Source organism: Lytechinus variegatus, chromosome 3, assembly GCF_018143015.1.
Source record: "Lytechinus variegatus isolate NC3 chromosome 3, Lvar_3.0, whole genome shotgun sequence".
In the NCBI taxonomy this organism is placed as follows: domain Eukaryota; kingdom Metazoa; phylum Echinodermata; class Echinoidea; order Temnopleuroida; family Toxopneustidae; genus Lytechinus; species Lytechinus variegatus.
In genome coordinates, this window is record NC_054742.1 from 40,186,915 (window position 1) to 40,201,400 (window position 14,486).

The following is a 14,486-nucleotide window of genomic DNA, read 5'->3' on the forward strand; positions in this document are numbered from 1 at the left end:
GATATCTTTATCATTTATAGTGGCCTTAGCATTCAAATGTTTGTCTGTCAATTTTGTTTGCGTCAATTTTGCCTTCATGTCAAAATAATCAATAAAACACACGTAGGCCTACACCTTGCATGCATGCATAGGCTTATATATATATCCCCCTTGTACATGTATGCTGGAGGACAAGGCCTACATCATTCTTGCTCTTCATGATTGACATAAATTACAAGTAATGGTCCTTGCAATCCTCAAGTGGATCATTTATCTGACAGTGAATAACATTGGTTCTGACACTCCTACTAATTGTCAATCTGTCCCTACTGTAATCTGCTGCATTGCATGAATTGATTGCCACACAGAGTTGGTCCAGGAACGGTTCCCAAAATGCATGTCCATCATTAAAGAGATGCTCCAGGGGAAAATATATCTAAATACTGTAAATTGAGTAGAATTCACAGAGCAGAATGCTGAAAATTTCGTCAAAATTGGATAACAAACAAAGTTATTGAATTTTAAAGATTTGCGTTATTCTGGTGAAACAGTTCTAGGCATGTCTTCATGAATGTCCATTATGTGGACTGATGATATCACATCCCCAATTTCATTTTTCTTATGTTGTTACATGAAATTATAGTTGTTCCATTTTTTCATGAATGTGAAAATGATGTGTTCCCATTATGATGAAATAAGTTGCAGCGAGAAATAACTAATGCACAATAATCAGTTGTCAATCCAATTGTTTTAGTTCTTGGAAATACATGTATATATTTGAATAAAGAACAAGTGGGAATATGACATCAGTACTCATGAAAACTTCGTGCTGTTTTACTGGAATGCTGCAAATCTTTAAAATTCAGTAACTTTGTTATTTGTTATCTGATTTTGATCAAATTTTCAGCATTTTGCTTCAAGTTTACTCTATTTATAAATATATCTTCAGCCCAGAGTACCCCTTTAGTAAATGTAGGCAACCATTAATTTGAATAAATAAATCAAATGAAACCGTCCGATATTATATACTACATTAATGAATTAATTATTTTCATAGTTTAAAATACTTTGCAGAGTTTGCTTTATTACCTTTTTTCAGATGGTTATGCTGTACTCATGACGTGCAGTACTGCATGTAGACCTATTTTGTCTAATGACAATTCATCCAGTTGCCAATTCTTGGTCTACCCATCAGTTCATCCACTATCCACATGGTCTAATTGCCAATTCGTCCACCCACCATTTGGTCTAATACATGTAGCCAGTTGGCCCAATAGCCATTTAGTCCATATACCATTTGGTCTAATTGGATTAAGTATTGTGCAAAATGAAATAAATATTAGACCAACTGGTTATGAGACAAAACGGTCAGAGACAAAATGGTGATTCTAAAAGACAAAGTAATGATTGGACCAAATGATTGTAAGACAAAATGTTGATGGACAGAATAGCATTAGACTAAATGAAAGTAGACCATGTGGTGAGTGGACAGGTTAGTAGTAGATGAATTGGCAATTTACTGTATATGTAGGCATATAGGCCATAGCATATTATTTGCTTTTAAAAAATGGTGGGAGGTGGAGACAACAACATACATGTAATTGTCATTTGATTTTGAAGATTTAAAAAGAAAATTATGTTTAAACAAAATGTTTTTTTAAGACCTTGTGTAAAATGCATTCAGCATTGGAGTTTAGACTTGATACATGTATATCTCCATTTATTATTTAGTAATGTACTATGCGTACTTCAAATTTTCAAAGGCCTACATGTATTTATCCTTGTTGTACAACATGAATGTACTTGTATGAGCAAGAGCATCATTGTTAGATATATTTAGCTTCAATTTGCTAAACTTAAAGAAGTCTGTGTAAAGAGTTATTTCATGATTGTAAGTAATCCTCATAATTTTGCAGGTGTAAGAAGTCTAATTTGTGCAGCCTTTCTTTGTTGTGCGTGTTTGTGCATAGTGCACGGCTCTGTATTCACCATGACCTTTATAATGGGCAGCAGATTTTCCTGCAGCAAGGCGTGACCAAATAGTTAAGACAGGAATGTTGCCCAGAGCCAGAGTGCAGCTCAAATTTGGGGAAATCTTTGTCCCCACAGATTAAGAAAACATGGGTGCCTTTTTCTCCCTCAAATTTAGCCTGGGCTATTGTTGTTGGTCTACCCCAAAAAGTGCCGGAATCCACTTTGGTTGGGTTTAATATTTGTATCTCAACACCTTCCAAAGCTGTCTTGTGGATCACATAAATGGAACAGTGATGACAAATTAAGGCCATCTCTTTCTGCAGTTATGTGGCTGTGTTTGTGGCTTTATTTTCTCAATTCTCTTTTTTATTCAATTGGAACATTTATATACTTTTCCACTCTGATCAGAAACATAGATTTTTATTTCTCCCATGGTCTGAAATGAATCCACAAATTTACCCAGATATGTAAGAGTTGTCATTTTGAAATAATAAGCAAATTTTCCTTTTTAAAGCTTGTGTATAGTTTTGGTAAATCCACCAAAATGCACCTATCACTATATTCCAATTCATTGCTAGCTAATATGAATGGATATGCCCTATAACAGTTATGATGTGGAGGATATGAAATGAAAATATGTTTTACAGGATAAATTTTGCGATTTTACATGGAAATTTAACTTGATCGGGTCACCCGATCAAATTAAAATATCTGTGTGTTTTTGTCATTCAGTTAAATCCTATTCCAAATCATGGAATGGGCTGAAACTTTCAAGATATGTTCATTGTCTGTAAATTTTGGATATCTAATCACTAAATTTATAAGTGCTTGAATGCCCATTTTTTAATTTAAAACAAGCATCGCTGAGAGAGGGCGCTATATATCCAAGATTTGAATATTTGAAATTTTCTCAGAGAAGTGCAGTTGGAAAAATATCTAACGGTCTCTACGCTTCAGTAAGACTGTCATATTAGATGATATTCGATTATCAATCACATTATTGACCCTTTACCAAAGCTATACACAGGCTTTAACACCAAGGGTACCTACATGTACATGACAAATGGGCCTGAATGTTAGGTTTCTATTTGGTATGTACAGTATGGTATACATAATTATAAGTTTTAAGTAGCATTAATGTACATTTTATTACACTGTAGTCACTAGTCAATGAATTTTCAGAATATTTATATTCTCAGATTTCCATTTCAAACAACAAAATATGTGTGTTTTTTTTGTATGTGTAGATCTACAATGTAGAACTGTTGAAATGTGCATGTATAACCTGTATGCTTACCGGTGTGTGTGAACATACATGTATGTAGGCCTACATGATGTTTGTGTTCATCCTTTCATTTCTCTAAAGCTACACTAAGTTATGCTGGATGGCTAAAAATGGACATGTAGGCCTATTGTATTGTTCTGATTTTGCCATCCTGTGTTCAGGTGTTGTTTGTAAGCATTGATTTGCACTTTGTCATAGATTAATTTTCTCCATCCCACCTCCAGTTGAGTCAGTACTAAATGTGTACATGTAAGTCCAATCTAGAACCACCTTTACCCTTACATTGTACATGTTGTGGTTGACCAGAAGGTGTTTGACTGATTGAATAGGGCACTTATTTTAAATTTTCAGACTCTTACCAATACGTATCCGTAGTTTATTGTGTCCATGTCTATTTTACACCGATTAAATTTTACAGCGATTAAATTGATACCGTTTGTCATTCTTGATCATATGAATGAAACAATATAGGGCCTACATGTATTTCTTCCTAGGAAATGTAGGAATAAACTTTTAAAAAAATAAAGATATGCTTCTGTTATATGTGACAACAGAGTCTAGGAGTTCTAGACTATGAATGGGACTTAAGTTAAGCATATCCCATAATGACTAGTGCAACTCTTATGAATAGACCTTTTTAGATTGGACAATCATTGATGCACCACTAACAGCTTACCCCAGCATTGACTGTGGTAATTCATTTGATTAATAATAGGCACACACCTGTGCAATGCCTGCATCATAGTAAATGAAGGGGCCAGGACTCACACAGCATGCACACAAAATTTGCATTTCTTTGTGTTCCCTATTGTTCCATTAAAGTAAATCTTACTGTCATTTAGGGGAACAGGAAATGGGAATACTAAATGCAGTACAAATAAAAATTAATCTTTTGTGCTACATGTAGAGTAGTATGTCCTGATTTCCAGATAGAGATGAAGTTTTTCAATGGGGGGGGGCATACTGGTAACAAGGATATTGACTATATTGAGGGAACAAAAATTGATTCATGGTCTGCTGTATTCTAACCTCCATATTTCCAATATACAGTGAATTTATATATGATGCATCTAAGATATCCCTCTTTTATTGAATAAAAAATATCGTGTTTAAATTATCAAATTATGTTAATTTTGTAATTCTGAAATGCAAGAGATATGTTTCCAAAATTATTTTTTCTATCTACTAATGAAAATGGGATAGGCCTACTGTATGCTCAAGATAATCTTCTCAAACTTTCCTTTAGATATATGGATGTATGCACATGAAGGTCTACACTGTTACATGATCTTACATCATTTACAAAGGTTGATTTTTCTTCTCCTTTGTGACATAACATTTATGTGCATGTAGTTAATATTGCCTTATTCTTTATCTAACCAAAATAGGGAGTTGCAGTCAAACCGTATCGCCAGTATCCCAGATGGAGCTTTTGACAGGTTATCACAGCTAGAAGACTTGTAAGTATAAAGAATTGAAGTTCAACTAAATCATGGATCCTAATACGATCAACGATCATACCCCATATTTTTCCTACATGTAATTACCTTTTTATTAATTGAAAGCTAACTTACAATCAATGAAACTGAGTTTAAAAAAGCACTTAAAATATTGTGCAAGTTAGTTGTTTTGTACTAGTATGTACTTAATTATGTTGAAGAAAGAATTCGTTAATGCCATACTGTTTCCTGGTTAATTGCCTTGTAAATTTATTTATTTGTACATGCGGGTAGGCTATAAATAGTAAGATAATTTTAGTGGTGAGGATGAGGCAAATGGCATTTGAATATTTTGTTCAGTTCCCCTAATTGGGTCAAAATTTCAGCATAATCACAAGTCACATTGAAATACTTCCTTACAGCATAAGCCCAGGTAAACCATCTTTTCCACTCATGTTTGACACTAATATCATTTATTTTTTATTTCACCTTTCCACAGAAAAATCATATTTGGGCACTGGCAAAAAAACAAAACAAGAACCATGGCATTGACCTGGCCCTATTTCAGCAGTACTGTATCAAAATAATTATGACCGTCAGCATGAAGTAATTATATAGGTTTAATGTAAGCGTTATCTCAAGGCATTTTTATCTTTTTGCGCATGAATTCTTAACCAGACCTTGAAATATTCAATTCAGATGTTCATCGTCACATGAGTATTGGTCCTTTCCTGTGTCAAATTAAATACTCTCTCACCCTCTGTCTTTGTTTTTCGTATAGTGGGTGAAAAAAATCCTTTAATACAGAAGTCCTGTGTTTTTAATTGCACAGGGGCATCAAACATTTTTGTCCAAATTGACTCTTCAAAGAGCTCTTTTCCTATCCTATTGGTGTCATTTTGATCGAGGCACTGTGCAAAGGAATGTCTAAACATTGAGAATAACATGTGCTGCTGCTTCCATTTAGAAAACTGATTTACATCATGTCGCTCAAACATTAGAATCTAAAACACCCAATAAAAAATCATACCAGCAACAAGATTAGAAAGGTTAAACTTTAAAGTACATGTTTTTTTTTGGCAGATGGCCAATAGATTTGCAGATTGTCAATGTTTGTGCATCGCAAATTGCAATTACTTTCTCTTAAAAGTAGAACTGGAACCATATACATGTAGCCATAAAACAAAAATTAATTTACAAATTAGTTACTTTACAATGTAATTAGTACATGTACTTTACAATGTACATTTCTGTCTAATAAATTTTAACTTTCTGAGCCTGGTAATGTGTGCTACTTTGTTTTTACATGTGTAAGATGAAAGTAATATAATTATCTGTATACATGTATCATAAGACACCCCTACTAGGGTCCGATGCAAATTCAGTTTCCATCAATGTATTTTTCACCAACACAGCAAAGTTGCGATGCAGGATACAGGTTTTTTTTTTTTCACTCATGCAGTGGCTGTAGCCCTATACATGTATATTGGCCTCTTCCCTTTTCTTGGTCAGTATTGGATTAAAAAACAGTACATTAAATACAATTTATGTTCACATCTCTGAAAAATGTTCATTATGTGTACGTGTACATGCACTTACATGTAAATGCTACTCTTTTTGAGGCTTTGTTGGTTTATGACTATAGTACATTTCTGAAAATGGAAATGATTAAAAAAAATCATAGCCAAACTTGAGTAATTACCGTTTTGCCATAATTCTGATGGATCTCTCAGAGAATTGCTATCACTTCATGCATCATCAATGTACATGGAGGTCTAGTGTGGTGTATATTCTATATATCCTATAACAGAGATGCCAAGTTCAAAGACCAGCTATGCGTGAGATTTTCTGTGAATCTGAGTGAGATCACAGACATTGTGTGCAATGTTTATGGGGATAGGCTGTGAAAGTTGCGTGAGACAGAGATTTGAGGGGATGAACAAGAGTCCAAAATGCTTGAGTCTCACGCATAATGCGTGAGACTTGGTAGCTCTGCTATATATGTATAAGGCGCTTGGTGCATTCAATGAATTAATCCTGCCGGGTACCCATCACCTCACCTGGGTTGAGTGCAGCATGATACGGATAAATTTCCTACTGAAGGAAAACACACCTTGGCTAAGATTCAAACCCACGTCCCTCTCATTGGAAGATGAGATCGGTAACCACTAGACCACAACGCCCCCATATACATGTTTATATAGATGTGGGTGTGTAAAAAGATCAAACAATCGTTTGTTTTCAGTTAATGTTGCAACACCGTGAAAGTCTACATGTGGTATTACCAAAAATATATTGACCGAGTGTAACAACATAAACGAAGAAAAGACGAGAGAGGTGAATAATAAAATATTCTTTTTTTTTTTAGTTTCCAACTAAAGCAAAACAATTTCAAGGAAATATGGAAAATAAAACCATTTCATAGATTTGAAGATGCTAAATAGGAAATTTTAGCCACTCCACTCCACTTTTTTTTGTAACATCATAAAACGATCTTTTTTAGAGTAGGAAAGAGCTGAATATTCTTAATTTTCTTGATAGTTTCCAACTAAATTAAAATAATTCCAAGGAAATATGGCAAACAGATGACCATTTCATAGAAATTTTAGCAATTTTTGTTGCAGGTTTTTTCTTAAACCTTAAACATCCATTTATGAATAGCGATTTTTTTCTTCAAAATAAACATAATGACTCAGGCCTACTTTGCTGAAAATAAAATTTTAAATATGTGTTCTTACTGTAGGCATTCACGATTCTCAATTGTTGTTATTTTGTATGGCCTTCAAAAATAAGTGTAGTACCTTCATAGAAAAATAATGAAAAAACAAAGAAAATTTATAATAAAACAAATTCGGCAAGCAGTTTTTTATATCAAGCAAGCAGTTTTTTTTTTCATTGCTTGCCCGACAGGGCAGGTGATGAAAACAAAATTTGCAGAGGCCCGATATATATGTCATCTTGCATGTTATATGTAAGAGTCAAATGTCAGTTAAAAAGAATGATTGTTTCATACTGGAAAAAAGTGCATGGTTCACAACCAAAATGAGAGTCACATGTCCATACATACGGTAAATGGCCCCTGCTTAACATGCAAAAATTTGACCCAAACATGCCAGCTCTTTTGTTTCATAGCTTAAAGAGAAATTCCAGTAGTTGCAGTTAACACTGATTTCATGAGAAAGTCTGTAAAACAAGGCTTAATTGCAAGTATATCATCGAGGATCTAGATCTGGTACAGTTACATTAACTGGACTTTGTGAAATCTTGAAATCTACGCTGAAAAATGTTCACACCGAAAATCCCCAACACAGATAAGCGCACGTGGGACAATGTATAATTATTGCTCAGGGCGTAGGGCACGACGCCCTACCCGAATCCCGTGCTTATTTGCTGATTTCTCAGCAATTACACAATTTCTTCCAGAATCCTTTGGCACATGCGTTTTATTTATACAAACAGACACTTTAGTGGTCATTTCATTGGATTCTGTACGAACTCATTTTGATATCGTTACCAAAACTAGCATTTACCTTTAAGTGAGCATCAAAAAGTATTTTTCCTTAATATCATGCCTTTAATTGTTTTCCTCTTTCTTATAATACATGAATACATGTAGGTGATCTATCAGAATCAACAGATCACCTAATGTCAGAATTTTCTTTGCATGCTAAAAAATACTAAATAGCATTTAATATCTGTATCACTTGTGTATTTACATGTCCATATAAAGACAGACTAACCCAGACTAGATTTAGAAATTGGACTTTGAAGGAAGAATAAATTTCACATCCACACTATACACTTTATTAAAAAAATTGTGAATGTAGCTACATGTATTAATTTAGAGCCTTTGGAGGCCTGTTTGTTACAAATCAGAACTTAATGTACAATGAAGTAGTACACGTGTGTACTTGCTTGTTTATGAGTTTTGAGTTTAAATTTTTGGTTTGAGAGCTACTTGTGGAGCGTTGTGGCCCAGTGGATTAGTCTTTGAAACAGAGGGTTGTGAGTTCGAATCCCAGCCATGGTGTAATTTCCTTTCGGCAACCTTTTTTTTATCCACATTGTGCTGCACTCGACCCAGGTGAGGTGAAACGGTACCAGGAGGATTTATTCCTTGAACTCTTACAGCGCCTATTGATATGGCGGCTCAGCTACAGCCGGGGTAATAATATGATACCAAGTATCAAAGCGCAGTTGAGTATATGCACATAGTACATATAAACTGACATATTATTATTCTGTATACAGTATGAGAAGAACTGAAAGAATTATTCAGTTGATTGGTGGTTCAATGATCCATTATAGATGTGTGAGAACTGAGAACGGGACACAGCTATCCAAGTAGCCAACCTTGTCCAAAATGGACTTCCTATGTACAGTATGGGTTGTCTATTTAAAAAAAACAACAGCAAAATCTTTGGGAGGAGAAATTTGTGCAGCAGAAAAAGCCAGTGGGCGCTGGTTTCTTTTTCACTGTCTTGGCAGAAATGCTTTTATCAGTGAAAATTGATAGCTTTGCCTCAACAAATGTGGCAAGATTGAATTGATTATACATCGGAGGAAACGAGCATTTATGCAGCGCATGCAGAGAAACTCTGTGTGCATACATGTACACTAGTGCATCATAGTGCAGGTCATAGATGCAGGCCTACATGTATGGTGTTTATGTTTCTTTTGTGATGAATAATTTTGGCTTTTTTCATAATAAGCGTATTTTACATTGATGATTACCTTTTTGCTAGTAAGAAAACAAAATGTATTATTTGTGATACATGTAAATGATTTGGATTCAAGTGCATGAATATAAAGAACTACATTGTACATGATTCATAGGGATTTTGTTCAGGTATATAGGCCTAGAAACTGGAGATACAGTGTATTCAATTTGTATTTTACTACTCCTATGCTTTTTAATAATTCACTGTATGTTTTATTGTGATTAAATGTATGTGACTACACTACCTGCATTAAAGGCACAGGGATATTCAAAGTGACAGGTTGGCAATAAGATCAATGCTTTCTGATGTATTTGCACCCAGTGTTATGTCTTGATAGACATTCTTAATACAGAACCCAAGCACACCTTGACAAAGCCCGCATATACAGGCACGCATAAAAAAATGGGAACAGTGTGTTTCTCCATTCTACATTTTTCACAGCTGAGATGTGCTAAATAGGCTTACACCCCGCTGAGTACAGCCTTGCTTTACGAAAAGCTTCATGCATAAATTGGTGTACTGAGGCATGGTCACGTTCACAGTCAGCCATCTCGTGCAGGTTCAGTTCTGTAGCCTGATGCCATCTCGATGCTCTCCCTTTTACTCTCTTTCGGATCCATCTCCTCCCAAGTGCCTAAGTGCAGTGCAATCCGTGCATCTCATTGGTATGAACCTGCTGTTGGGATGTCTGATAACTTGCTTTTTTCACCTTTCTCTGTCTGGTGTAAATGGGCAAAATGTGACAAGATTACATACTTGTACTGATGCCATGGGTTGAAATAGCTTCCATGCTTAATGAAACAGTTTTCTTTTTGTTGGCTGCCATCATTGTCCCATCAAAATTTTAAGTTTTTAGCAACATTACAATGGCTTGAATTTAATACTGTAATTAGACCTACATCTTAAATGATTCTCAATGGGATTACAAGAAAAGTCCTAAGATTCATTTGAAATTAATAGTCAAGTGGTTTCTTTTATTATGTCATTTCTATTTTGTTGGAAATTGCCTTTATGCGATCCTCACGCTCTCCAAACTGCAGCCAGGTAATTTTTCCAGAGTTCCGCTTCTGGCTTTTGTTGGGCCATTGAGCACAGAAATAACTTATGGCTGTGAAGAAGGAGGTATTTTTCAGTTTTGTCCCATTGATAGCCACAATACAATCTGTTTTGGCCCATTGAAATTTCTGCATTGTGGTGTAAGTGTACACAAATTTCACACTCCGATAACTGCGCTAACATCAACATCATGACCTTCCTGCGGATGTTCTTTTCTCAGTTTAAATCCCATTTTTTTTTAGTGACGATCAGGGATATTTTTATTGGCAGTTTTATCGTTCGCCTGTGTATTTGCAAAGTGAATTATGGCCCTGATCCTTTGTATTCCTTTGAATGTGAGAATAATGGCTTTTATTTTCATTTCATGCCTCAAGAAATTATTAGGAGTCGGCTGCTAATTCCACTACATTGTTCGCTTTTGCTGCATTACATGTATGAATTAAAATTTTACTGCATTGACCAATTTTATTATGAGTGAAGTCACTAAAAAAAATTATTGAAAATAAAATAATTTATTTTTGGCCCTACTGTATTCTAATGAACTTGCTACGACATCAGATTCAGAAATTCTGTGAAGTGAAATATGTGTAAGTTATATTCAAATTAGTGAATTATATATCATAACTGTAAGTACCTCGAAGTGATTATCAAATATTGATTGTCAAATAATTCAAGTTAGTTTTGTTTCTAAGTGTTGGTGTTAATGATTTCACTATTATAGATGGGGATATGAATACTTGTAAAAAAATGACTGGTTATTTACAAAGCTACCTGTACTTGTACATGTACATGTACATGTAGTTTTTAACAGAAACTAAAGTTTGAATACAGTCCTCAACATCAGCCTGCTCAACATGTATTTTTAGATATTGAAATTCACCCTTTTTTACTGTAAAGCTGTCCTTATGGGGGTATGTAGGCTCATCCCAGAAATCAAATTATCTGAAATTTCATCTACTTGTTGTTTGCTGCCATCGAGCGCTGGCAAACAGAGTCGGGCCAAGCACAAACTTTGAAATTGGTTGAAGATCACGCTTCTTTATGTGTTGTCATGGGTTCTTGTTCTTTTTCTAGCTTTTGTGGGCTGTTACCCAAGATGCTGTGTTAGATTTGTGCTGCAGATAAAATAAATTGCACTTGTTGTAGAGTACATGTAGATTTGGCAATTTGTAGGTATAGGTCACAAGATGACAAAATGTACAGTTTCCAAGTGAAGCAACATTTTAGCATGGAAGATTGAATTGATTCAGTGGAGATACCTAACTGTGTTTGTGCATGTAACATTTGTTATCTTCTATATGGCAGCAAACTGTTTCAATCCCTTCCCCCTTTTTCTTTCTTCCCCTTCCTCTCTTGTTCTATATCCTTCCTAGGTTATGTAAAAGCTTTGACTGGTTGTGTACACAGGCAACTGGGGAGCAGTTGCTTTTAATGAATAGCAAACGAGTGAGCCCTGTCACTTTGTCCATTGTGGCATAGCACTGCCATAATTAATGCAGGGCTTTGAACAGTGTAAGATGACAAATAAGGTGAATGAATAGGCCTTTTCATGAGAAAAATGCCTGAAGAGACACTGGTCAATTACTTAGTCTGAATTGAAGATGGGAGATCATATTCTAACATTTTCTTTAAAAAGTATATTGGATCCTTCTAGGAAGGAGGACTAGGCCAACTTGTTCAATGTACATTTATATGAAATTATGCCTTGCTGGTATTCATGTAGATTGTAGGCCTTGAGCACATAAAGGTGATAGGCCAGCAAATTATACACAGGTCTGGAAATTTTAAAGTATCGGGTATTATGTTTTGATTTAAAGCTAAATTACAGTAGTTGCAGTAAAACACTGATATCGTGAGAAAGTCTGTAAAACCAAGGTTAAGTATTACTATATCATGTTGATCTAGATCTGGTACAGTAACATAAACTGAACTTGATGAAATCATTAAATCTAAGCTGAAAAACAATCACACTGAAGATCGCCAACACAGATAAGCACATGTGGGACAGTGTATATTATATTGCTGGTATAAAGACCCGACTGAAGTGCCCAAATCCACACTTATTTTGCTTATTTCTCAGCAATTACACAATTTCTTCCAGAATCTTTCGGCACATATTTTTTATTCATATATGGGTGGTCATTATATTGGATTCTGTAAAAAGTCATTTTGAGATCGTTACCAAAACTGGCATTTACAGTACCTTTAATACAAAGACAATGAAAGCGGCTGCCACGAGTGCCAAGCTGAAGATTGTAAAACCAATATAAATATTATTTTGAGTAACAAAACGGTAGGCTTATATTGAGAAAAAATAAATTCAATTTTTAGATATTCTTACATGTATCTGTGTACATTTAAGATGAGGCAGCTGCTTTAACACTCTTGATTTGAAAACCTTCATATCTAATGTGTGTTTTGTCTCTCTAATCACAATTTAAAGGGGAATGAAACCTTTGGAACAAGTGGCCTTGTATGGAAACAGAAAAAAGATCATCAAAGAAAGTTTAATAAAAATTGGACAATAAGAAAGTTATGAGCATTCGAATATTGTGATCTCTAATGCTACATGTATGGAGATCCTCTAGTTGGCAATGCGACAAAGATCTGTGATGTCACATGTGAACAAATTTTCCTTTGATGGACTACAAAATCCCCCTAAAATGTCTCTTTTTTTCTCTTTCTTATGTTGATACAAAGTCTTTATCTATAATGTATTCTTTGAAAATAAGTATTACATGCCTTCTAATAAAAAGAGTACATGATCTATTGATAGCTGTGATCAAAAAGCAGTTTAAGTGAAATATATAAAAGAAATGGGTAAAGTTTTTCACATGTGACATCACACATCTTTGATGCATTGCCAGTGGGAGGATCTACATTACAATAATGATCTAAACTTCAAATGCTCCTAACTTTCTTATTATTTATTAAATTTTTCTCAAACTTTCGTTGATCTGTGTCTTTGATTTTTCTGTTTTTCGTGCAAGCTATTTTGTTCCAAAGGTTTCATTTTCCTTCAAGCCAAAGACACAAAACAACAAATCATTTACTCAAGCTATCACAGAGTTACCAAAACCATGTTGCATGGTTACAAACAAAAAATCTGCAGGAAATATCAAAGAATAGCTGGTATTGTGGTCATGTACATGTATCACAGGTCTTTGAGCAGTTGCACATGCACTTGACTTCTACCATAATTTGTGAACCAAGTTTGATGAGGTTTTCTTTCATAATTTTCCTTTGCTCTATTCTAGAGTGTCATTCACCCAAGTAATTATGTGACAGGTCTTTTTGGTTGGAAAGGGATCAAGGAGGGAAAACAACCCTAATTGAATTAAGAAAGGCGGAGTTACAGGATAACCCCTTGAAAAGGTGACGCTTACACAATTATGAGATTAGCAAGATTGTGAGGATGGGAAAATAAATTTAGGTTTAAACGTGTGGACACTCACCCCTTCTTTGCCTCCCTCTCCCAATATTTTTATTTATGAATAAAACAAAATCTCTACTTAACACCACTGTACATGTTTGGTATAATGATAATTGTAGCTTTTAATAATCCATGTCTAACTTTATAAAACTCTCATTCTTTGTAAGATATCTTCACTTCAATATTATGAAGTACACTATTTAGATCAAATGTATAGTTACTGTTTTCCTGCTTTTTAAAAGCGAATTTGAAGTAATTTCCTTCCCAATTTACAATCATTGTATGATTTCTAATCTGTGGTTCATTGTGTGCGTGGGTATGAAAATGAACTTCACTTCAACAGTATGAACCTTTCCAAGTTAACTTGTCACCACATTTCTTACTCGGGCATACCTCTCGGCTTTAATACACAATTTTGTTCCCTGTGTCACAATTTGTGAGAGTAAATGGTTGGCATGCTCTATTTTAGTATTTCTTCTTTCCTTCCTCACCTTCGATCATACTCCGCCTTATAATTCTATTCGCCCCTTAACTTTGGAAGGTGTTGTTGACTGCTGCTTTTAGAAACCTTCATTTTTAGCCATTTAGGGGCGATAATC

General features: G+C 34.7%; 1 protein-coding gene across 1 annotated transcript in view; it reads left to right on the top strand.

Moving 5' to 3' along the window:
* LOC121411004 (leucine-rich repeats and immunoglobulin-like domains protein 3) overlaps positions 1-14,486 on the top strand; it is a 77,495-nt gene that overhangs the window by 12,883 nt on the left and 50,126 nt on the right. Inside the window, exon 3 of the mRNA XM_041603461.1 lies at positions 4,627-4,698. Coding sequence (XP_041459395.1) covers positions 4,627-4,698 — 72 coding nt within the window. The remainder of the gene's footprint in view (positions 1-4,626; positions 4,699-14,486) is intronic.